This window comes from Pseudopodoces humilis, chromosome 19 (genome assembly GCF_049639895.1).
Source record: "Pseudopodoces humilis isolate 2021_Gansu_Grassland_sample_001 chromosome 19, ASM4963989v1, whole genome shotgun sequence".
NCBI classification, from domain to species: domain Eukaryota; kingdom Metazoa; phylum Chordata; class Aves; order Passeriformes; family Paridae; genus Pseudopodoces; species Pseudopodoces humilis.
The window spans coordinates 412403-436418 of record NC_142218.1 but is presented as its reverse complement, the minus strand read 5'-3'; the positions used below and the strand labels follow the sequence as shown (position 1 = coordinate 436418).

At 47.3% G+C, this 24016-nt stretch overlaps 1 protein-coding gene and 1 long non-coding RNA gene across 6 annotated transcripts in view; one reads left to right on the top strand and one right to left on the bottom strand.

Moving 5' to 3' along the window:
- Positions 1–335: 335 nt before the first annotated feature.
- On the top strand, positions 336–1822 carry LOC148182781 (uncharacterized). Its single transcript, XR_015774178.1, has 3 exons — positions 336–453; positions 1244–1398; positions 1731–1822. It is a non-coding gene; the product is annotated as an uncharacterized LOC148182781 (long non-coding RNA).
- A 12627-nt stretch (positions 1823–14449) lies between these two features.
- LOC102103702 (rho GTPase-activating protein 39-like) overlaps positions 14450–24016 on the bottom strand; it is a 68575-nt gene continuing 59008 nt past the window's right edge. For 3 of the 5 annotated variants that reach the window (XM_014260803.2, XM_088064615.1, XM_088064614.1), the window contains exons 6-10: positions 21214–21287; positions 19598–19797; positions 18566–18657; positions 17890–18059; positions 14451–17502 (exon numbers count right to left, since the gene is read on the bottom strand). In XM_014260803.2, coding sequence (XP_014116278.1) covers positions 17308–17502; positions 17890–18059; positions 18566–18657; positions 19598–19797; positions 21214–21287 — 731 coding nt within the window. In that variant the 3' untranslated portion in view covers positions 14451–17307. Of the gene's footprint in view, positions 17503–17889; positions 18060–18157; positions 18203–18548; positions 18658–19597; positions 19798–21213; positions 21288–24016 lie in introns of those variants that run through there. The other 2 variants (XM_014260804.2, XM_088064616.1) reach the window with 2 other exon arrangements.

The following is a 24016-nucleotide window of genomic DNA, read 5'->3' as shown; positions in this document are numbered from 1 at the left end:
CATGATGTAACAATGCCCCATGGCTATATTTAGCCAGGAGACCAGCTATTTTGTCTCTGGAACAAGAGTCAGAGTGGGATCACAACACCATGAGAGGTCTTGGCAGGAGCTGTGGAGCACCATCCCACTGCTGGTGTCCTGCTGAAAGGCAGAGGCACTGCTGAGTGCACTGGGAATTAGGGGGAAGGGGACCACTGGGCCGATAGAAAGGGCTCTGCTGGGGAGCCTGAGACATGGGGTGATGCTCTAGTGCCTCAGGACTGCCGTGCAGGAGGCTTATTGGACAACATCTTTGTGTCTGTGTCTTCCCATCTCAACCCCAGAAGACCACACCTGGGAGAAGGACATACCAGGAAAATGGACCCTGAACTGCTGAACATCCCACTTGCAGTCAAGATCCCTGTGGCACCTGGATCCAAGCCTGTCTTCTGCAGGGGAAAGCTGGGTGAAAAGGTAAAGGAAGTAGAAAGGAGTAGAAAATCTCTCCTCTTTCACAGAGTCCCCATCATGCAAAAATTTTCTTGTGGTCACCCGCTCTACAGCAGGAGCTGCAGCCCTTCAACCGGACAACACTAGGCAGGGGGAGCTCCAGGCCTCCTGGAATACAGAGGAGAAAGCACTTGTCTATCTTTGCACTGGTTTCTGGCACTGTGCCTATGTGTGGCTGGGCCCCTGCCTTCAGCAGGCAGCTGTGTGTGTCCAGGTGCCAGGGCAGTGAGCCCCTCCAACTCATCCCACAGTGTCAAGCCAGGCCCTGGGGCACCTGTGAGGGAGATTCCAACCTTCTCCTTCTTGCCTTCTGGGCACCTTTGGAATAGCTTGGGCTTCACTGCTTGGGGAATACACTGTTGTCCTGCAGCTTGTACTGCACCCTCCCAAGGTAGAGACTTTCTGGAGGCAGAGGCAGACGACACAGCCCTTGGGCCTGCCTAACTTGAGGAGACTGGTTTCATCCATTCTCCACTGGCTGCATTTGAACCTTTGAAGGTTATTTTGTGGATAGGTCTGCAGTTCTTCCTGGTGGCCTAAGATACCTATTTGCTGGTGGGGTTGCTGTGGGGTTTGTCTTCTCTCCCCTAACACATCACAGCCCAGCCTGGCTCAGCCCAGCCCTGTAGTCTGTCTGTGAAGGTCTCTGTGCCTACAGAAGGATAGAGAAGACCTTTACCTTTTCACAAGTGCCATGTGGTACCTCTTTGCTGCTCTCTCCTGCCTCCTTCATACTCTGGAAACTCTCTTACAGCTCTGTTTCCTTATTTCACTCTGGATGATCCCTACAGCCACCACCTCAGCCCAGCATACAACTGCCTGCATGACCCTGTCCTTCAGGACTACCACAAGCGCAAGGATGTGCTGCAGTTGCTGAAGAAACAGGGTTTTGTCACCAGTGACAACAAGGTAGGTTTGGGTGTTGGGCTGATCAAGAACAGCCCTCTTCAAGCAGGGCTCCCACAGCCCTTTCTGCAGCCTCCTGCTGCTGTCAGAGGGCAGGGCCATGTGCTGGTGTCCCTGGGAGCAGAAGCAGCACCAACATTCCTCTGGCAAGCCCCTTCTCAGCCTGCCCCACACTGCCTGTTCAGCCCTGGCTGGGGGGACATCAGTGCCCCAAACACTGGGGTTTGGGGGGAGGGCTTGGGGACAGCTCCCCTCCCACTGGGGTCGGGCTGTATCAGGGAAGGCCGTCTGCGTGGCTTGACTGGGCTTGGGATTCTGCCCTTGTCCTTCCATAGGTGGTTTGCACTCTGAAGGAGTTCAATGAGTACAGGGAGTACCTGACCAGGATCAAGATGCAGTCAGAGAAGATCTTGGGGCAGCAAGAGGTAGGCAAAGTGTTGTGTTCAGGGGCACTGTGCAGGGCTGTGCTGCTGGGCTAGGTGCTGTGGTGGGGAAAGGACTCCATGGCTGGGAGCTGAGCCAGAGCAGGGCACTGAGCTGGGCACAAGCAGCAGGACCATGTGCTGGCACACGCAGTGCTGAGGGAAAGAGGCCTTCTCTCCTGCCCTCGTGGCCTGCCTGAAGTGATGGCCTGGGCCCGCAGGAGGCCTCAGAACGCAAGGGCTGAGCAACGTGAGTCTCAACTTGGTGTCACCTTTCAGGAAGGGTTTCTGCCATCCTGGGCCAAATTAAAGGATGGCCCCAACCTGCCAGGAACCACCAACACTTCCTGCTGGGGCAAGCGGCGGCTGCAGCTTTGTTATAGATACATATTATATTATTGGCTTTTCGCTAATATTAAAATGAATGTTATATGTTTAAGGTTGGAAAACTTTGTTGTATTAATATAGTTCATTCTATCTCTGTTATAGAGGAAACTTAGAAATAGTGGTGTAATACATATATATGTTGAGCTATGGCATAGTATTAAAGCAAAAACTACTTTTGTTTGTATAACCCAAAGGCTGAAAAAGATGGTTAGAGACCCCCCTGCATTCTTAGATTATCTTATCCAGCTGAAGACAGCAGTGACCAGAGCTCCGGGGGAGGAATTTATTGCACCTCTGTTATCAGGGAATGTGAAACTCGGTGGAGCCAAGAAGATTGATCAGTTGGGGAGGGGGCGAGTTGGGACTAAACAAAGAAACATCTAAAACTTGAGAGGAATGTTTGAATTATGTATGAGAATTTATGAATATGTAGTAGGGTTCTGTTTTTAAGGGACAATCATTTGTTGGTAAGGTGTGCTCTCTGGGCAGAATGCTGAAGCACCAGCCGTGTTTGCATATTTTGCTTTATTTCTATCTCCTAATTGTCTTTCTATTAAACTTTTAAAATTTTATATAAAAAATATGTGAATCTCATCTTTCACAAGTCTCAAAAGCCTTCTAGCCCACCACCACCCAAGAGCTGAAAATCAGGGGGATGCAGAAAAGGGAGAGCAACTTTGGACAAGGGCCAAACTTACTCCAGAGCTGAACTGGGCCAGAAGGATGCCAACACTGCTGCTGACTCCCAGAGGAAGACAGATGGCACTGCCAATGGCCTATTGAATGCTATGTTTGAGAAACTAACTGCAGCAGAAGCCAAGAAGCTTGAAGAGCTGGTTGAGACTGTGGTGCCTAGAGTGTTGGAGAGGCTGAAGATTCCTGTGAATTAGCTTGTCAGCTTTTTACAGAGGGCTGCCAGGGGAATCAGAGGAAGACTTTAAGGCAACTGCATGAGTAGAACTTTCAGATACTTCTCTAGATCACCATTGGGAAATGGAAGTGATGGCAAAAGAGCTTGTAGCAATGGTGTTGGAGATCTTGGGGGACCCTCTGGTATCCAGCAGATCCAAAGCTGCTGAGACAGGGGTGGCACCAGGTGGGAGGAGCTGCCTCTTGCTGGAAGAGCCACCGAAACAGACACATCCAAGGACACTGAAACAGCCACTGCAGACAGAGTACTTTCACAGACTACCCTTGACACACTCACCAGAGAAGTTGTTGAGGGTGTTCACTGCACCTTGGAATCCTCTGTAACTTCTCAGTTTGAGCAAGACACTTGTTGTGAGTACACTGAAATCCTGGAGCTTCCTGGGACAAATGTCTCTAACAGACAACTGCAGCCATCCCAGACACTTTCAAGGCAGGGCATGGAAGCATGGAAGCAGGACAAGGATTCCCCAGAGCATCTGAACAGCAGAGCCTGAAAGCAATGTTGTCTATACCTGCAAAAGGGGTTGGGTGTGTGAAAACCAGTGAGCCTAAGGCTTGTAAAATGGTGAAGAAAAACTTGGAATGAAAAATGAACCTAGAGTCAACAGCCTTAGCCAACACTTTGGATATAAGGACCATGTCAAATCGGATTGCTGACTCAGTATTGGAGCCGATCAGTCAACCTGGGCCTGCACCAGCCCTCAAAGAGAATTTTCAAGGGCTTGTTGCAAATCCACCCACAGTCCAAGGTGGAATGGAGAACTGTGCTGCTGAGGACACTCTCCCTTCCATGGACCCATAGCCTTCCCAACAACCCAGGCCAGAGCCCAGCACTGAGCAGAGCGCCCAAAGCTCACGTGAGGCAAGTGAGGTATGTGACTGGAGAGCTGAAGAGCCCTTGGACAGTAAACACAGACCACAACCTTGTGCTGGCAATAAAGAGTTTATTTCCAGGGCCTTGCTTGTGCTTTCTTCGAGCTAGATCATACTGTCTCTGGGCATCTTCCCTACTGTAACCTAGCTTCCCTTCTTCAGCCTCTGTCATGCTGAGACCAAATTTTATAGGAAATTTGAGGTAGGGAGGCAAGGAGTAGCCAGCATTTTTGTCTTGTTTAGCAAGTTTTGCTGTTGAGTGAGTGGAAGGATGGGTTTGGACCTTCTCTGCTTTCTCTGGTAAGGAGTCCAAGTGTCACCTATAAAGCCTTTATTTATGCTCAGCATGAGCAGAGTTGTGCAGTCCACAGGACTCACTGTGAGGGAGCAGCAGGAGCTGTGACAGGACAGTTGAGTGGGAACCAAGCTGACAGGGCACTGCCCTATCCAGCACAGGACGGACCAGAGGTAAAAGGGAGCAAAGCGGGGACAGTGACCAGATGAGCACTGGAAAATCCTACAATGATGAGGCAGGCCAGGGGAGGAAGTCAGTGCATGGGCTTGGACAAGGATCACCATCATCACAAAAATGGCTGACCCAGCTCAGCAGAGGTCCAAGGACAAAGCTCTGTGGTTAGGCAACGTTCCTGAGAAACAGGGAGGAAGTTCCCAGTGACATATCCTTCAGCTGTGGGAATTCAAAGCATAGAAAGTTTTAAGGTTTTACAGTTAAGATATAGAAGTAGTTATAAAGATACTAAGTTTAAGGTATAACAAGTAGTTTTGTGTGTCATCATATGATTGGTTAAGAAAGTCTGCACTGTGGCAAAGATGTATAAAACAAAATAAGTAGCTATTGGTATGAAAGTAGAAACATTATTTTGTGGCAGAAACTTACGGGCTAATTAACCTTTAAAAGACCCTGTGACCTGTAGTCTTGTGACCACTGACTAAGAACATCTGGTGAATAAGGTGAAGACGTACTTATTCCTTCATGAGACCATAAAAGAATAATAAATCATGCTTTAAAACGTCTCCCAGTTCTCCCGTCTCTCACAAAACCCCGCTAAAGTGATGCCCCGCATTCAGCACACCTCGGGAGTGCCCCAGGGAACTGGATTAAAGGCAGCTGGAGGAAGCTGGATACCGCACGCAAGAAAAAAAGAGGACCCTGAAAAGAAGGGTGAACGGAGACTCCAAAGGTGAAAGGAACCAGAACACTTGTGCCGCAAGCTCGGCTACGGAGGGAGACCGATACTAATCCCTGATCGTCGCGGCGATCAGGTGAGCTCTGGGGAACTAAAGGGCAAGAATGCCGTGGAAACAAGTGCAGAGAGATGTATGCACACTTCTAGAGACGGTGCTAATATCACATAATAGAGCCATACCCAAAGCCGAAGCGGGAGGTTTATTGTCTTGGGTGCAGAAAAATTTCACAGAAAATGACCCGGAAAAAGTTTTTACAGCATCTTTCTATGACTCTATCAATATCAGATTATATGATGCAATTAGTCGCAGAGATTTTGCAGCAGCGACATTGCTTCCAGCGTGCCGCGTGATTAATGAAGTCCTAATGAAGTTACACATGCCCGCGAGCAGTCGCGTGATCCTCCCCCCACCCCCGCAGAAAACGCGGATAGCCCCGCGGCAGCTGCATCCGGCACTGCCCACGAGTAACTCCGAAAATTATTCAGGAAACCTCCCCGACCCCGCTTGTGTCTTGCCCGGCCCTGTGGAGGCACCTCTCGGTGCTGCAGACAACACCCCCCGGGGAATGCAGCCCCCCCGAAAAATCGGAGTTTGAAAATGGCGCGGGTTCGGACGGGTCCCTGAAGCACTACTGCACATGCCCAGTACAGCAGGCTGTGCAGAGACCTCACTGCGCATGCCCAACCGGCACCGTACACGGAGCATGCGCATTGCCACCGACTCCATTTTGTAACCCCCGAGACTCGCAACCTCCACTGCAACGCCACCTCTGGCTGCTTCTGTTACTGCAAGGAGGTGTGGAGAGGCGTGCGGAACAGAAATTCACTTGCAACCAAGACTGTAACAGCGAGAAAAAGATTTTATCCAGGGAGAAGGGACAGATTTGTAAGATGCAGGTTCACCGGATCCAGGAAGACACACATCAAATTTTAAATCATGGGAATTTTGAAGAAAAATCAATTGATTGGGGTGAAGTGAGAAGGAAAGGTTTAAAGGAAGGAGATTTTGACATAGCAGAAGAACAGTTTATAGCCTTGCCAATGCACCAGCACAGGAGATGAAGGAAGCTTGTGACAGTGTGAGCTCAGAAGTTCAAAATACTGGACTTGAAATTTCTACATCGAAAATACAAGAAATCTCGCCATGGAAATATTTAGGATGGAGACTAGCAGAAGAGTCAATTAGGCCACAGAAAATACAACTTAGGACCAGTGCAAACAATTTGCAGGATCACTGATGTGAAAAACGACATTCACTGTTCTGGTAAATTTTAAAAAGTTTAATAAAAAAGAAAATAGGAGACAAAGACAATAAAGTAAAGGCTTAAAAGAGCCGGGTGCTTGGCACTCTGCCAAGAGCACACCTGGTGCTTTGGAAACACTCTTTATTACCATTTCTAGTGCATCAACCTGATGCATATTCATAGACTTTATGCATATTCAAACTTTTCTATTAACTAGTTCACATTTTCCAGTAACTGTTTAGCATGACCACTCCTTGGGTCCACCTTTTTAGAGCATGTGTGTTTCTTGGCTTGTGGTTCTAATCCTCTTCTTATAATTTTTATATATTTCATATTTTTTCTATTTCATAATTTTAATATATTTTATAATATATATATATATATTTATATATTATATAATTCTTATAATTCACCTTTTAATTTGGGCCTTGGCTCCTTCTTTCCACAGACAGTGAGTGTTGATAATCAGCAGAGTCCTCATCATTTGTTCATTGAATTTGTCCTAACTAAGCAGACGGTTCAAACATCCTATATTGACTATTACAGCAAAGCCATTTTAGCACAATACATACAGCATTCATCTTAATTCTTGTGAAAAGCTGATATTATACTATATATCTGTAACACTAATGATGAGCTCTCACCACTTTTTGACTTGTTAAGAGGAGACTGTGACATTACATCTCCAAGAACTCTCACACCTGAAGCTCAAAAGGCTCTTGATAGAGTAGCAGAAGCCTTTAAACAAAAGACAAGCACATTGTTGCATAGTATCACAACCTTTTTTTCTTGCAGTGCTAGGAGAAAAAGTGCAATTGTATGGCCTCATATTTCAATGGGATGTTTTGAAAAAAGATCCTTTAATAATAGAGTGAATATTTTTACCCTATAGATCCCCAAAACCAATCTTTACAACACTAGAGAGATGACAGCTCACATCATAATCAGAGCCAGAGCAAGATTGCTGATAATGGCAGGCAAAGATTTTGCAGTGATTTACTTAGCATTAAAAAAAAAATATTTTGATTGGGCAATGCAGAAATCAGAAGATTTACAAATTGCATTGTTGAATTATTCAGGTGTTCTATCCACTTTTCAAGTCCAAAGTTGTTGCAAGCAAAATTGAGCTTCAGAGAAAAGCCTATGTTGAGTGAAGTGCCTTTTGTTTTAATAGTTACAAAATAAGTTAGAACTTTTATGGATACCAAATTTTAATTTTGTTATATTTAATTTCATGTAAGTTTAGTGTTGGTAAGATTAAGCAAAGTTAAGTTTCACTATGTTTAGGTCTGAGTGCTCTTAAGTTAGGTTTTATCACTTTGATATTCTTTTGAGGTTAAGTTTTATTATTTCCTTCCATCAAAATTAATTTCTACTACTTTTGAGTGTTGTTTAATGTGAGTTATTTTAGATTTTGCTAAAACATTACTTGTCTAAGTTACAAGATATATAGTTATTTTCTTAGATAAGATTTCTTACAATCTCTGCTGTTTTTGTTTTCTCTAGGCAACAAGGAAGAATAGTGACTGTTATTAATACTAAGAAGTTTAAAGGTTTTTTACTTTGTTTCATTTCTTGCCATTGATACATGAATGTTTTGAAAATATTATCTTAACTTCCTCAGACATTTATTGCTGATATATTCATTGTATAATGTGAATTTACAGATTTTTTTATTATGAGCATTATTTATAAGGTATCATTATTGTATTTATAGCTTCTCATATATTTTAACACCTCTTTGTGTGATCACCTACAGGACAGGTGTCATTCTCAGGATCCATCTTTTTGTTCTCTAGTTGCAAAATGTACTTCTCTGAGCAGACTGTCTAGCTAACCCTGCACAGGTTTCCCTCATTCTTTAGTCTTTTTTCTTGATTGAACAGGTTTGCTATGGGTTTGATCCAGTGCAGCTTCATGGTCTTTCAGTATTTCCAGAGTTAAGCTTCAGAGGGAACCAACTACTGGATGTTTTGATTAGTCTTTAATTGTTTAGAGCCTTATTTTTAAAATGTGTTAAGGGGCAGCCCCTCCCGGCCCCATTAGAGCCTGGACTCTGGCCATGCCCTGGCTCTACCTGGATGGGAAATTTGCCAACAGACTCAGGTGTTTTCTGCATCAAAACAATATTCAAGTTACTTTGACTTGGCAATTTGACCCTATATATATATATGTCAGCTGGACTAATTTATAAAGTGAGCTTGGACGTCATTATCTGGAGATGATTATCTTCACTGATTTATCAGCTGTTGCAGACTCTGAGATGATGGTACAGTATTTCAATGATTAATAATCATCTAATTTCACATGTGTTATTGTGTGTATTATCTGACTAATTCCTAATTGCTACAAGTTTTTTGTTTACTACATGTATTGTTTTGCTTTGATTTTTCTTTATGCTCATAACAAAAGACATGCATCTCATCTTTGAAAACAGAAAAAGGGGGAGGTAGAGGCAAGGCCTCAAATGCATTTAAATAAAACCTTACAAATTTTAAACATTTTTAAAATAGCTCTTTTGCAGAACCAAATCCACCAATTATTAGGCACTTTTCCAATAGTCCACAGGGAAAATTGAAAGAAAATCCTTTAGGTCTGATCAGAAACCCAGAAACAAGGCAAACTGAAGGCCCATTTTCGCTAATAACCTGGGGCAAATTGTGTTTGCACAGGTTCAGGACTAAAGCAGATTTCAGCAAAAAATGTGAAGCCATATCAAGCACAGAAACACGCTGACAACTCCAAGAACAGAGAAGCAAGCACACAGACCTCATGCAGTTGATGTCTCACATGCAAGAACTGTGAACTTTGGGTTTTGTGTCAATGTTAGTACATGGACATGGATGCAAAGATTTCAATGGGATGTGTTGTATGAATCTGTCTGATTATTCAAAATCCATTCATAAGAATGTACAGCAGCTAAAAAAGTGTGTCTAAGTTCAAGGTTGACGATGGAACATGGTTAGATAACATATTTGATAAATGGAGTTTTACATCATAGTGGAAAAAACTTCTGAAAATAGGCATGTATATATTGATTGTCATCATAATTATACTTGATAGTGTGCCTTGCTTATTCCAATGTGTAAGACAGATGGTGGACAAAGCTATCAAGAGAGTATTTTTGGTTCAAAGAGAAAGGGGGAGATGTGGGAATTCAAAGCATAGAAAGTTTTAAGGTTTTACAGTTAAGATATAGAAGTAATTATAAAGGTAATAAGTTTAAGATAAAACAAGTAGTTTTGTGTGTCATTATATGATTGATTAAGAAAGTCTGCACTGTGGCAAAGACGTATAGAACAAAATAAGTAGCTATTGGTGTGAAAGTAGAAACATTATTTTGTGGCAGAAGCTTATGGACTAATAACCCTTTAAAAGACCCTGTGACTGTAGTCTTGCGACTACTGACTAAGAACATCTGGTGAATAAGGTGAAGATGTACTTATTCCTTCATGAGACCATGAAAGAAGAATAATAGATCATGATCTAAAGTGTCTCCCAGTGATCCTGTCTCTTGCAAAATTCTGATATTCAGGTCAAGGGCCTGGCTCTAGTGGTGCTATTGGGGAGCTGGCCCCAAGCTCAGCAGCTCTGCTTCTGACACTGCCCGTGCTGCCTTGCAGCCCCACATCCCAGCAGAGACAATCACACTCGTGGCAGGGTAATGCACCCAAGGAGCAGTCTCAGCAGAGGCACCAAGGCCTCCGTGCCTGGCTGGAGCAATTCCCTGCCTGAGACCCTCCATTCATCCCTGCCTGGCCACTCTGGGGCCTGCACAGCAGTGGGAAGGAAGGGGTCTGTGCTCATAGGGCCTTCTCCTGCCCCCAGACCTCTGCCAGAGCCCTCAGCTGCCTCAACACAGCCCCCATGGGGGCCCTGCAGTCTGTGCAGCTGCTGCAGCATCCTGCTCTGGGGCAGGAGGATTACAGATTCTTCTGGACATGGCCCCCACCCTCCACACCACTGTGCAGCAGGCTGAGTTTTATGTCTAGCTCTCTCCACTGTGCTTCACTTTGCTTGTACTTGTTTTTGTCAGAGTGCTGCTGGAGGTCCCACAGGTCTACACCTCCAGACTGTTCCCAAGGTGCACACAAAGATGGGAGCTGAGTGACTCACAAGGTCAGTGTGCCACCACCACAGCATTATTCCCAATCTACATACTTTGGGAGAGTTTCTCAGCCCTTCTTTGTTGACCAGAGCACCCCAGACCAGTGTCTGGGAACTGGCTACAGATCTCCAGGGAAGGGTGCCCACCATCAGCCTGTGCCTTTAGCCAGAGCAAGCACAGCCCCATCCAGGGAGTGGCTGAGAGGGACACACAGACAAGCAGACATTTCTACATCACTGCACCCAGAACTCCCTGTGATTTAGCTAGGAGAAGAAAGAAGGCTGTAGATTCTTCACCTCCTCATTCTTTTATGGGGCTGTCCACTTGCAGATGAGGCTCTACAGGCCTCTGGTCCCTGGGGTTATAGGGTCTGGCTGACATGCCCCTAGAGCGAGGAGGTAACACCCACCAGGGGACACCCTAGCCCAATATTTGGGGACTGTTTGCAGTTGCAGTGCCCTTGTCTTCCCCAGCCAGCACCAAGGCCATGTTGTTTCAGGGAAGCCTGTTTCTTGGCAGCCAAGGCAAGCCAAGAAACACTGAAAAGGAAAAGCCCCACTCCCTCCTCCATTCCACACCCTCTACATCTCTCATGGCGCACCTGGTGTCCTGCCTCACTCAAGATCTGAACAAAACACTGGACATGGCACAGATGGGATAGAGGAAATATGTCTGCGAGCAGAGATGAACTGACGTAACCCACTAGTTCTCCTTTGGGAGAAGCTGCAACTTCTAAGAGCAGCCTTGAGCTTCTGAACACCTTTATGGCTTTGGGCCTTGATTCCTGCCAGCATCCAGCCTTGACAGCAGAGGTCACAAAGTCTTCCAGTCCTCAGACATGAGCTCCCTTTATCGTACCAATAAACTCTAAGCACTTCAGACAAAAGGGATAGTTTACATTGTGAGACAGAGGAAGGTCCAGGCAGAGGCTGGGACAGGAGATGCAGGTTCAAATCTTTGTGGCCTGGACAGTTCCCTGCTTTGGAAGGAATAGTTGAGCTGATGAGTGACTTCATGTGTCCCAAAAGCTTTCCTGCATGGCTACCTGTAAGCACTCAACCCTGGCCAGGTCCCTGTATGTTCCACCTCACTCAGAACGTCCACGCTCCTTCCTGTTCCCTTGTCATGGGATGATGAATGCCTGAGCTGGTTTCCCCAGGCCATTGTACCCACACCCATTTCTCTCCACCATTTACCATGTGTTGTGGTTTTAAAGCAGTAACTAAAAAATTGCTAGAAAGCTTACTTACTTCTTGCTGTGAGATATGGATTAGAACAAGAGCAAAACAGGCTTAAAATTTAAAAGGAATAAAGAAAGTTTATTAACAAAACTACAAGAATAAGAAAACCAGAATAAAACTTTCAGAAAATCCTTTTCTCCCCCACTACCCAACCATTCCCTTGTTCACATGACAACATAAAGACAAAAAAACTTTGGTGTTTAAAACAGTCTCAATTCTTGTTAGAGTCTTCTCATCAGTCTTTGTAGAGAAACAGAAGTCTTTTTCTGCTAATCTATAGAGTTTTCTCACAAGAAAATGAATTTTCTTCATAGCTTCTTACTTCTCTGATGCCAGCTGCCCGAAAATCTGCCATCAGTTCTCTCCTCCCATTTCACATCACTCTGAGGTGTGTATGGGTCAAATGAGTCTAGGGATGTCATTTTTAAGGATGAGTTATTCAAAGGCAAAAGTTCTCTTCATCTGTTTTTGTGAGCCTCTCTGGAAACAGAAGTTTTCTCTTTGCCTCTACAAAGCTACAAATCTTCAACTATTACTTCTCTCCCCTCTGTTCCAGCACCTCACTGTATCACAGCTACTTCACTTTTTGCTCAAAATCTACACTTTGAACTACTCCATTCCTCCCAATATAGTCTGTCATGAATTAAAGGAGTTTTTTTCAGAACACTATTGTCCATCTCTATAGTTTAAACAGAAAAATATTTTCAGCGTATTAAAGAATTTCCTTATTCTCTACCTTCTGAAGCTTCTTTTCTTCACTGTTTCTGATAGTTTATAAAGTCTCTTTACATGTTGATTACTCTCTCTTTCTCTCTCTGGAAAAAAGGATTAATCTGCAAGTCTCATCTGGGTAGTGAAAGGGTTCAAATCTTGCCCAGCCTTTGTAGATGGTTCTGTGATCTCTGCCGGAGCAGCGGCTGGAGCTGTCTGCGATGGAAGATTCTTCATGGCTGCTCTGGAGAGTGTGGTCACTGTCTCAGCCCGCCGCAGGTCAAGAGCTTTTTTTCTTTCTTTACTCGGCAGTCTGTGGTGAATTCAGTCCCAGCAAAAACTGCAGCCGAGCCAGGGACCGGCCTGGCCCGGCCAGAGCCCGGGGCAAGCCCCGCAGGCCCCATCTCCCGGCCGGGAGCCGCGGCAGGCCCAGCCCAGCTCGGGCAGGGGAACGGGAAGCCAGCTGGAGCTCTGTTACCTTTCACAGCCAGGAAACCAAGAGACAGCTAGAAATTCCCAGGCTTCGGTCTTAAGGTGGTGTTCACAGGTTGATCTCACTTTTCAATGGTCAAAACTGCTGTCAATTCTTAGAAATGGCCAGCTGTTGGCCAGGAGAGAAACTCCCCTCAGCCTCCAGCAGGTTTAACTTCTTTAGGTGTTTCTCTTTGTTTTCTTAAATGCCAATCTATCACACCATGGCAAACAAATGGTGTAAAACAGGAGCTCTAAAAGCAGCAACCTCAGGATCTAATTCAACTTTTCCCATCTTATTTTTGGTGGGTGTCCCGCAGACACCATGGGTGTGCCAGAGCCCGGCTCCACACAGCCCCAGCTTGGCACTGTCTCCATGGGCCAGTTCTGCTGAATCTGCCAGTGCTGTGCTGCACCCACATCAAACCAGCTACACTGGGGCAGCATCAGGACAGGAAGCTTCCCACCTCTGCCTCCTGACAGTGCTGCAAGGCTCCCAAAGCAGACCTACCTGTTCCTCTGGTTTCTGCCTTCCCACAGGGTTGATTTAGAGCAAAGCTCCATGCAAGGATTGGACTAAAAACCTACATGAGAATTATGCTAAAAACTGGCCTCTCATTACCCAGGAACATTGAGGAGGTAGCAGAACCTCTGTGACTCTCTGGTTTTAGAAAGAAATGGAGCGTCTCTGGTGGACAAGGGCAGGGAGACCCTTCACATTTGCAAGGGGAGGAGAGACAGTGGGGAACTTCTCTACCAGGAGGGGTGTCCTTGTGGTTACCCTGTCCCATAAAACATCAGGCAGCTGCCAAAGCTAAGCCCTTTCCCTATCTCAAGCTGAACCGTCCAAAATCCACCTGTGATCCCCAATATCTGCCCAACCTTTTCAGAAGCTGAGGTGGCACATGGGAATGGTGTCTATCAGCTGCCATGAGCAAAATTGCTTTTACCATTTACATTTGCAGGCATAGCAAAAAACTCCCGCAAAGCTCTGTGAAAAGGAGACTCAAACCAGCCAAAAATCCAACAGCAGCAGCAAGAGCACCCAGCACTTGCAGGAGTGCTGGCCCCACTTGGACACATCACTCTCTCACAACCAGTAGCAGGACATGGACAAGGACAAGCTGCTGGTGACTCCTCTCAAGGAGCTGTGTCCCAGCTGCCCTCCAGCACCAGGTCCGACTGCACTGCTTGTGGAAGCTCAGAACAAACCATAAGCTTGTTCCAAGCCTAGCTGCAGCTCTGGCCATCACTTCTTTAAGTGATCCAGGTGTCAGGCCACGGTGACTGCAGGAGTGAGCATGAGTCTTGGAGCTTGAGCTGAAGCATTTGGCTTGTGGCCTTTTCTGATTTGGCAAAAATCTGCTCATTTCACAGAAAAACTTTGGGGAACGCTCAGAAATTGGCTGCGGACATCCCTCTAAGAAAAGGCTGTGTGAGGTTACAATGTTCCTGGTCTTCCTTCTGTGCTCACTTGTCCTATAGCCCCCCTACAATGCTTCTGCCAGCCAGACTGGTGGAAGGATCCAGTGGTATGGCCAGTGTATGTGATCCTAAACTGCCGGTGAGACAGAGCAGCCCTCACTGGCTTTGTCTGAAGGGCATCAGCTTTTCTAGTGTGACAGGACAATGACCACTCCCAGAGCACCAGGAGCACAAGCCAGAGGCTGAGCAGGAACTGATTCCTGTGTGACTGAAGTAGCACAGCTGGCAGCACCTGCCCTGCAACTCCACCACACTGTGGAACTAGCACCAGTCTCGAGCACCAACACACTGCTCCCAGTGGTTCCTTGGATTACCAGTGGAGGAAAGATGAGAGAATGCTCCAGTCTGAACATAAAAATGTCCCCCTTAGGTCAGCCTAACAACCCAATTAATTACATCTCCATCAGCAGAGACCCTGCAGGGGACCATGCAGAGGATGCCTGTGGGGCCACCTCCAACAGTCCACCTAGAGCACTTCCAGCTACTGGAGGAGGCACACAAGTCTATCCCTCTTACCCTCCAATTGCCCATAAACTTCTCTCATACCTTTATGACCCTGAAAGGCTCCAAAAGATATGTGTAAAGCAGTATTGCCTTCTACCTGTTTCAACACATTCCCTTCCACAATTAATTGGGTGACCTTTGGTAGCTGCCTGAGAATTAAGAAAAACAGAACCAGCATGGTTTCCAAGTGCTTACTTCATGCTGATTCTCAAATCTTACCTGGGCACTGACATTCAGGTGGAAATGTTCAGCCCACACAGATGTAATCATGCTGCAGAAATTCCCAAAAAAGACAATTCACAAAAGAGACAGCCATTGAGATTGTATTTATTTCTATTAGAGAAAAGGCTACCTTACTGATTGATATTTACAAATCTGTTGGCAAAGACAATAATTTCCAGTGTCCTTTATGAGTATGTTTTACAATGCTGGCCAGAAGCATTCACTTTTCTTAGCAGTAAATGCCTATGGTCTGATTGACAGCCACAGCTGAGTGCAAGGCGTAATAAATGTGGATCACCTCTGCAGTGGCTGCGGGCAAAGCCTGACACAGACCTGCAGCCCAAAGAGGAGGGCAGGTGCCATATGGCTGCTCCAGCCCTTGGCAGGGAACACGACAGCCTGAGCTTGTTCAGTGATTCAAATCTCAGGACAACATGTCAGATCTGGTAACCTCTGCCCGTTTCCACACTTCTGGGGCAGTAGCTCCACATCTGAAGAACAAGTTGTTTAGCACTGCAGAGGGACAGAGAAAACTGAGCGGCATCAAAGCATGGAGATGGGTGTGTACATGAAACAGATGCTTGCACATTTCATGGGTATGTTTGACAGAGCTAATCTTGACAAGGGAGCATGATTTCCTGGCCCACAGGACCACAGAATCATCTGGTACGAAGAACCTTTATTCAGCTGAGCACAAACTGAATTCCTGCAAATTCATTCAAACTCATTCATAGGCTCTGGGAACCCTCTCAGACAGAGCCCCAAGCAAGCCAACAGGCTTGGGGCACTCTTTGCACATGGCTCCTCACACCCACACTGGTACTGATTCAGGCATCAGCTCTAAGCCTCATTGTCAGCAGGGCTCAGCTCCCCATTGCAGTCTGTAGAGGATGATCCCAGATCTCCACTAGAAAAGGAGGGGGATGCAGAAACACAAATGCAACCTTGCATGATACTGACAGACTTAGCATGCATCAGTAATCCCAAAACACACCTTTTTGCAGCAGACCTGCCTCCATCAAGGAAAACACCTCAAAGGAAGAGCATAGTTACCACAGTTGACTACACAGTTACCCAGCTGACTACAGGTAGTACCAGCATTTCTCAAGCACACAGCACTGCTGCTGTCTGCCTGGAAGGGTGTATCTGAGCACAGGAGCACTTCTGAATGTTGTGGGCTTTCTTTAGACCTGGGCTGAGCCAGAAGAGTGCATCAAACTAGTATTTAGTTCCTGGCAGAGTGGTCTGGGAAGGATGTGGTACCAGGAAGCAGGGTGTGAGGAACTGGAGCTATGAAGGCTGCTCTGAGCATGGGCTCAGGTGCTCCTCAGCAAAGCTAGTGTCAGCTCATGCTGTGTATAGCATGAGCTATAAAAGGAGCTGCAAGGCCACTGGGGTCACTGCTCCTCATTAAGAGGAAAAGTGTTTGTTTACCTATTGTGAAGTGTGTGGCCTTCCTGGACACACCATGTCCAGCACCATGTGTGTGGGTAGGTACTCAGCATAGGGCTGGTCTCACATGCTGCTGCACAGCTGTACAGTTCTTGAACCTCCACACCTTCACAGCCCTCTACCAACAGCATTGTGGGATATCAGAATAACCCTGATACCTCCAACCAATAGTCTGCAGAGGTGAACCAGGCTGTCTCCATAGCAGTAGGATTATTCCTGCTGAGGCAGCATCTTCCCTAGGACCAGCTCATGCCACAGCACAGGAGTGATGTTCTCCTACCTGAAACCAACTCTGCCTCCAGAAGGGAAATGGAGTCTCACTGCCCCATGTAGCAGTTCCTCACACATGTCACAGTCCTTTCACTGAGTAACCAATCTTCTGGCTCTCAGGAAGAGGACTGCCCCTCTCTGACACACATTGAAAGGCTAGGAACTGCTTAACCTGACCTGGCATGCCCAAGGATTTCCTGACGCTGATAAAATCAAGCCTTCCAGAAAGGTCCAGTCCTTGTGGTCATATACTGGGAGATGTTCAAGGGCTAACCCAGGGCGTGACAACAATGACGACAATGCAAGAGACATACGTGGAGAGGAGAAGACTTAAGATGTCTAGCAACTCCTCAGAGCAACGTTTTGCTCCCTGAGGCCAGTGGCTCAAACCAGCCCTTTGATGAAGCTCGTGTCCAAGTGCACTATCAGCATGCGGAGAAAAGACATTTCTTTGCGTGTGTTCTCAAAGATAACTCGAGGGTCGTCGGACTGGCAGCGCAGGCAGTTGGGGGCCATCACCATGGCCAGGTTATTCACATCCATCTTTGTTCTGCCCACATTTGATGGCTGAGCAAAGATCTGCAGATAGCAAGAACACATTCAGATGGAGCAGTGGAAAAGGGCAAGAAAGTCCAAAAACGTGGCCCAAGAAAAGGTGGAAGGAGAGCAGACATAAAGCCTGCCTTAAGGACAGTGTCCCAAGTGCCACACATCCACAGGGAAGAGCACTGTGCTCTGACAGAGAGCAGCCCTGGCAGACAGGAAACCAAGCCCAGACTCTGTAAGATCAGGAACAGGGTTTACTGCTCCCATAAGGAACAAGGCCAGCAAACATCCCTCCATCAATCCCATCTTAAATACAGATAAGAAGTCTTAAAACCTTGCCAATGAGCCCACCACTACTCCATGCCAGGAGCATGCCTCACATGCTCCTGGCCCCAGTGCAAGGCTGTGGGGGCTGCCTACCTGCAGGAAGTGTATGAGGTAACACAGCACCAGTCTGTTGAGCTCTGGCAAAAGCTGCACCACAGCCACGGCAGCATTGGGGTTCTCATAGTTGCTGATACACTCTTTGTAGAACTGCTGGGGGATCACAGGCTCCTCCAGCTCCCGATACCAGAGCTTGAGGAGAGAGGCTGGGCAGAAAGCAGGTGCATGAGAAAAGCTCTGGTTACTTCCCCACCCCCTTCAGGGGCAAACTTGGCAGTGAGACAGATGGCAGAGAAGGGATTTCTGTGCTTGTGCTGCTTCACCTTAATTCAGTCTTGGCTCTGAAATGCTAAGGCACCCAAACTGACCAGTTAGTGGGAAATACTGGTTGCTCCCTACCTGCTTCTCCAGGAAACAGCTCTGGGGCTGCCTAAAGAAGAGGACAATGAGACCTGAAGGACTCCCACCACTCTGCCCATCTTGCACAACTTTACTGCATCAGAGACAGAGGTTCCTCCCCACTCCCAGTGCTTCCTCTATGAACAGTGTTTGGAAAGGCAGTGAAAAGACACAGAACAAAATCCCAGACAGTGCAGACAGCCTGTGTACACATTCCCAAGCAGCAGCACATCTACTGAGCTGTTCCTGTACCTCCCCCTCTGCACTGCACCATGGCTGAGGCTGCAGCAACACACCTGCCACATTCCTGTACCTGGTATGTTGGGGTCACTGAGACTGTTTGGGATTTTCCACTGATCCACCTGCAATTTCAATGCATTGACTTCATCTATGTCACCAGGTATCCTGCAGAGACACAGAAAAGGCCCTTTTGAGAGTGAGCCAGGCAATGTGCTTGGTGGGGCATCTGACCAGCTAAGCATGGCTCCAAAGCTGCTTCTGGGCCTCAGGGAAGAGGGAGCAGGGAGAAGGCCTCAGGCACCAGTGGCAGCTACAGAAGTTCCTCATAGAGAAGGGGGTACCTATTTTTATACACCATCTTGAAGTGGGGGTTCCCACTAGTTCAGATAACAACTGAGCTAGTCCTCAGGAGTGATTATTTTCAATAACCAGGCTTCTTTGCAGTGTGTTCAGACCAAAGATGAGCAGCATCTCTGGCTAAATATATTTTCTTACGTATATTATACATACTTAAATACACACACACCTATCTATTAAAAAATTTTCCCTTACATGGCAAAGTTGAGCCTTTTAATGGCTATCTTAAATCAAGTTTAGCTACTGAAAAATTAATTCAAATCTTAAATGTAAACCAAAACCATACGTACAAAGAAAACAACAAAGAAAACCCAGACCCAAAGCAGAATCCCCCGTGTTCACCACACAGATTCTGTGTCTCTCTTGACTTCTTGTGTCTTGTGCAACAGCAAGGCTGATGTGCTGCATGAGATGAGGTGCTGTGCCGGGACCCCGGAGCTCCTCCCTCCCCTACACTAGCCAACCACCATTGCCAAATCTGATGAAAGTTCTTTGCTGTGCCTGAGGATGAGCTGTCCATGTAGTTAAGTCAACCTACACCAGTCAGTCCCCTCTGTGCTAACACATGCAAACTGGCTAATGCTAATTCAAGAGGTGATTTCTGAACCTGGGGAAAACAGATTTTGTCCAGTTCACAGCGAAGTGCTTCTTAGGGAAGAGGAAGCATGTGAAGGTCAATCTTGACTCCTTGGCTTTGAGGACTGACATGTGGCACAGGAAAAAGTAGCACAGCACCCCAAAAGCTCACCTGAAAATCCCTTCGGTCTGTTCCCCTCCCAGGGCCAGGACCTGCTGTGACAGTTGTGTCTGCACCCAGGGCAGCTTGTTCCCAGGGTACATGTCCTGCTGCCGCAGCATGATTTCCTCCAGGGAGCTGCCGAAGAGCGATGGTGTGAGGATGGCATTCCTGGCATGCGTTATCTCCTCCACTGTTGGTTTGCGGAGACCCTGAGGACAGAGAAAAGCTTAGTGCAACCACGGCACAGCCAGTCCACAAAGAAAGAGTGACCCAAGGATGGGGATGCTGAGTGACCAGGACAGAGAAGGCTGACCCTGCATGTGGTCACCTCATCAGCCTCCTGGCAGCATAGTTCTTGTTCTGCTGCCTACAATCAGGGATGGCTCTATTCATCAGGTCCAAGAGGACCAAAGGAGACCACTTTGGGAAGTTTAGGCTGGTTTTGCAGAGATTCTGTTGCTGAGTTTTGCACAGCAAAGGGACTGCTTCCACTGTAGCTGCACCTGCTGTGGGAAGCAGTATGGAATGGAGCCCAGCCCAGCCCTGGCAATAGTGAGCTCAGCAGAGGGCACTTATACCCCAACCCAGCATCAGGTGAGTGCTTAGCCACAGGACAGGTAAAAAACAGTCCTTTGGAGATGGGAACTTCAGGTTTTTGCAACTCCAGGGAAAGCTTTGCTTTCAGATGTGCTAAAACCTAAAAGGTGAGCATTGGTACCTGCTGCTTCTGACAAATACCAACACTTGAAAGGAGTTTTGAATGTCCTGTGGCAACAGTTCAGACAAGCACAGAGCTGTTGCAGGGATGACAGGCTGCCCAGCACGGCCTTCAGCAGTGATCCTGTGGCCAAATGGGGGACGCAACTGGGGGAAGCTCCCACCAAGCCCTCTGTGGGTCAGTGGCCAGGGCTGCAATGTGTGCAATGTGTGCTTAGTTTACTGTCCTGCCCCTGCCAGGAGCCTTCACCCCTCTCAAGGTATTTCAGCTAATTTGTTCACTACACAAAGTTCAGATGGCAGGGAGGCCCCACAGGAATTTCCAAAAAAAAAACCAACAACCCTGATGACCAGATCTGGCTCAGGGACCTAGAACTGACAGGCTGGGGCCATCTACTAACTTTCATGGCCACACACGAACTGTGCAGAGGGAAGAGAGGAAGATTTTCAGATAATGCAGAGCACAGACACCCCCTGCACCAGTCATCTCTGCTGTACAACTATTTGAACAGGGAATGAACAACTCTGCAGTAAACCAGCAGCAAGACCAAGCTTAATATAAGCTCTCAGTGCAAAGGGAGACTCTTCCCTCACCTGAAGAAACAAATTGATGGGTCCCCCTGCACAGACAGCTCCTTTTACCCTGGATACAGGTAAGTGTTGGGTTTGTCTTTGTCCTTGGCTCCAGGAAGCAGCCAGTCATGCAGCTGCCTGCACAGCAGGCACTGCTGTCTGCCAGATGAATGGCAGCACCTGGACAGCAGCCCTCTCCCATACATTCATGGTGAGACATACTCCGAGCAATCCTCCTCTGCTCACTCTATCTCCATTTCCCATCACTGAATCAGTGGTGACCACCAGAGTCCTTCAGGCAACCCACAGGCCCTGCAGCCGGGCCAGCTGCTCACCTTTTTGCCTCCAGTGACGGCTACTTTCTGGAGTTTCCGGTAGCAGTACTTGGCATAGGTGCTAATGGGCAGACCTGGTGGGAAAGAGGAAATGAGTGGTCAGCCCACAGTGCTGTGCACCCACACACTGAAGCCCTTCAGAGAGCTCCAGCACAGCAGCTCATTGTGGCACAAGCAGCCCCCTCAATGCACAGCCCACTGCAGCAGGGCAGGACTGCCAAAACTTGCACTGACTGCCCTGAAGCCTCCCAGTCCCATGGCAGGCAGTGTCAGTGCAAGCCAGTGCTTGGGCTCAGAATCATTTCCTAAGTGAAGGTTCATAGCTCTGCACCTCCCATCCCCGCTCCTGCAGATCTCCACCTCTCGCATCTGGAGTGCACCTGCCTCCATGCATGACACCCATTCAGCATTCCCAGCATGGGCACACACACATGCCTGGGTCCTTGCCTGGTGGGCACAACCAGGGTTAAGTGCCTCATGGACACAGGGTCAGGTAATTACATCCTGCCAGAACACAGCCACAGAGCACACAGTCAGCCTTCTGTCAGGGAAGGTTTCAGAATGTTTTAAACCAATTGTTTATTATTTGAGAACTTCAATTCCTTTGCTAGTGAGAGAGGAGCAGCAGAGAAGGTGGGGACAGAGAAGCAGCACCAACACCAACAGTGACCTCAGGACACAAGAAGAGGTGTGGGAAGGTGATGGGATCTTATCTTCTCAAACACCTGCAGAAGGCTTCCTTGTGTTCCTTCCTGCCTGCAGCCTTCTCCAACCCAAGCTTGTACTGTGCAGCTCAGGCATGCTCTGCGAGACAAGGTAAATGGGACACACCAAAGCTTGGGAACTGTACCTCAAAAGCTGCTGCCCTCCACAAGAGCACCTGTTCTGCTTGTGCTTGGTTCAGTGAACTCTGAAGGCAAGTGCAGTCATGATTCACAGAGCTAATCCCCCCGTGACACCAAGAGAAATGTATGCAATGACAGAACACTGATTGGTGAGAGTTTTTCCAAAACCCTTGGTCTTTTGTTCTTGTTCAAGTAAAACCTAAACTGCTCACTGAAAGCAGTGAATAGATCTGCCCTATTTGATTCCCTGTCAGGCCCAAAGCTTGCAGCACAGTTCAAATACTTGCAGCTGTGAAACCCACATTCTGGTCAGATACTGTGCATTTCACATCAGCCTTTCACACACCCTATGGCTTAGGTACACTGGCTGGGAGCTTGGAGGTCTTCAAATCCTCTCAATGCAGAGGACAAACTCTTCCCAAGCAGAACAATTCCCAGAGGTGGGAGATGTGCTGTCCTCTCAGCCAGCAGATAAGCCACCATCCTTGGCTCCTCTCAATGAAACAAGCACCTCCTGCCTCCATCAGTCTGCCTCACAGCTGGAGCAAAGCCTCTCCACACTGCTGGAGCCATGCCAGAGGAGGTACTACAGCATTCCCATCTCCCATAGGCAATGGGAAGGAAAGCCAGTTTTAGGAATTTCTCTCTAGGGAATATCTAAAGCAAAATATTCACTGTAAGCAAAAATCCTGCTAATCCTAGGCATGACTTACACTGGGAATATCTAAGGATTAAAAGGAAACAAACCAAACGAACTGCCCTGTGATCCTAGGTTAGAGCTTCTGCTGACCAATGTGAGACACACCCCAAAGCAACGTGTCACCTTTCTCAGAGGGGAAGGGAAAGAAGCTGGACTGTGTCTTTGCATCCCAGCAACTTTGCAGGAGACAGCACCTTCAAAACTAATAATGAGAAGTATTTTTTTCACACTGTAATTAGACTGTGAAACACATAATCAGCCTAAAAGCTTAACAATGTTTGCAAAAGGAACTGGTGTCTTGCAGATTCTGCAGGGCTGATGCATGGGCAGCAGTCAGACACATTTGATTGAAGCCTGTTTTGTACTTTCTCAGGAAGCTCCCTAGTCCTGGGAAAAGCCTAAAACCTACATCCAGCACTTTCTGCAGTGAGGCCTCCTGCTCCCATGACTACCATGCTGCAGCCTCTGACCCAACGGGGCCTGTTGAAGTCACACATGAAGCCGACCAAATTTGAAGCAACTGAAAAATAAACTTGCTGCATGCACAAGAGGATGGAGGAGTTACTGCCCACAGACTTGAATGGCCAAAAGAGAGGCAGGGGTCTGAGGAACAGGGTGAGCAGCACTCACCCCAGAGGGCACAGACCAATGGCTCTCATGCAGCCTCCCTGCTCCAGAGTAGAAGCCATCTGCCCCAACACAAGTGCTCCTGGCTCCAGGGCATGTGCCGAATGGGATGGGCAACATGGAGAGGCCGGGAGGCACATGCTGAGCTGCAGGAAGAAACATGAAGGAGAGGAGTAGAATTTAGCTTTAGCCTCAGCTTTTCCAAACCAGCAACCTGTTCCAACCACCTGCTGCTTTCAGAATGCTCAGCTAGAGACTGACTCCCAGCACTGAGCTCATCATGCACGCTGACATCTCCAAACATGTGGGCCAGGTACTCCCCTCCACAGCCCAGCTCCTGCCTCTCAGGGCTGGAGACAGCTTCATCTTCATCACCTGGAAAGGGTTAATCCTGAAGGCAATTCCACTTCTGTGAGCACATCATGAATCTGAGAAATCCAAGATGATCTGTTATTCCCTATAGTATCACAGTAGCCTCAGGAGCTCAGGAACAGATGACTACGAACAGTCCACACAGTGAAAAATAGTTTTCAAAGGAAAATATTACTCCATATGCCAGCCTAGAAATACATGTGGGACAGCATCTTAAAGAACATCTGCTTTTAGAAAAAGTTAAAATCCAGACAGGATG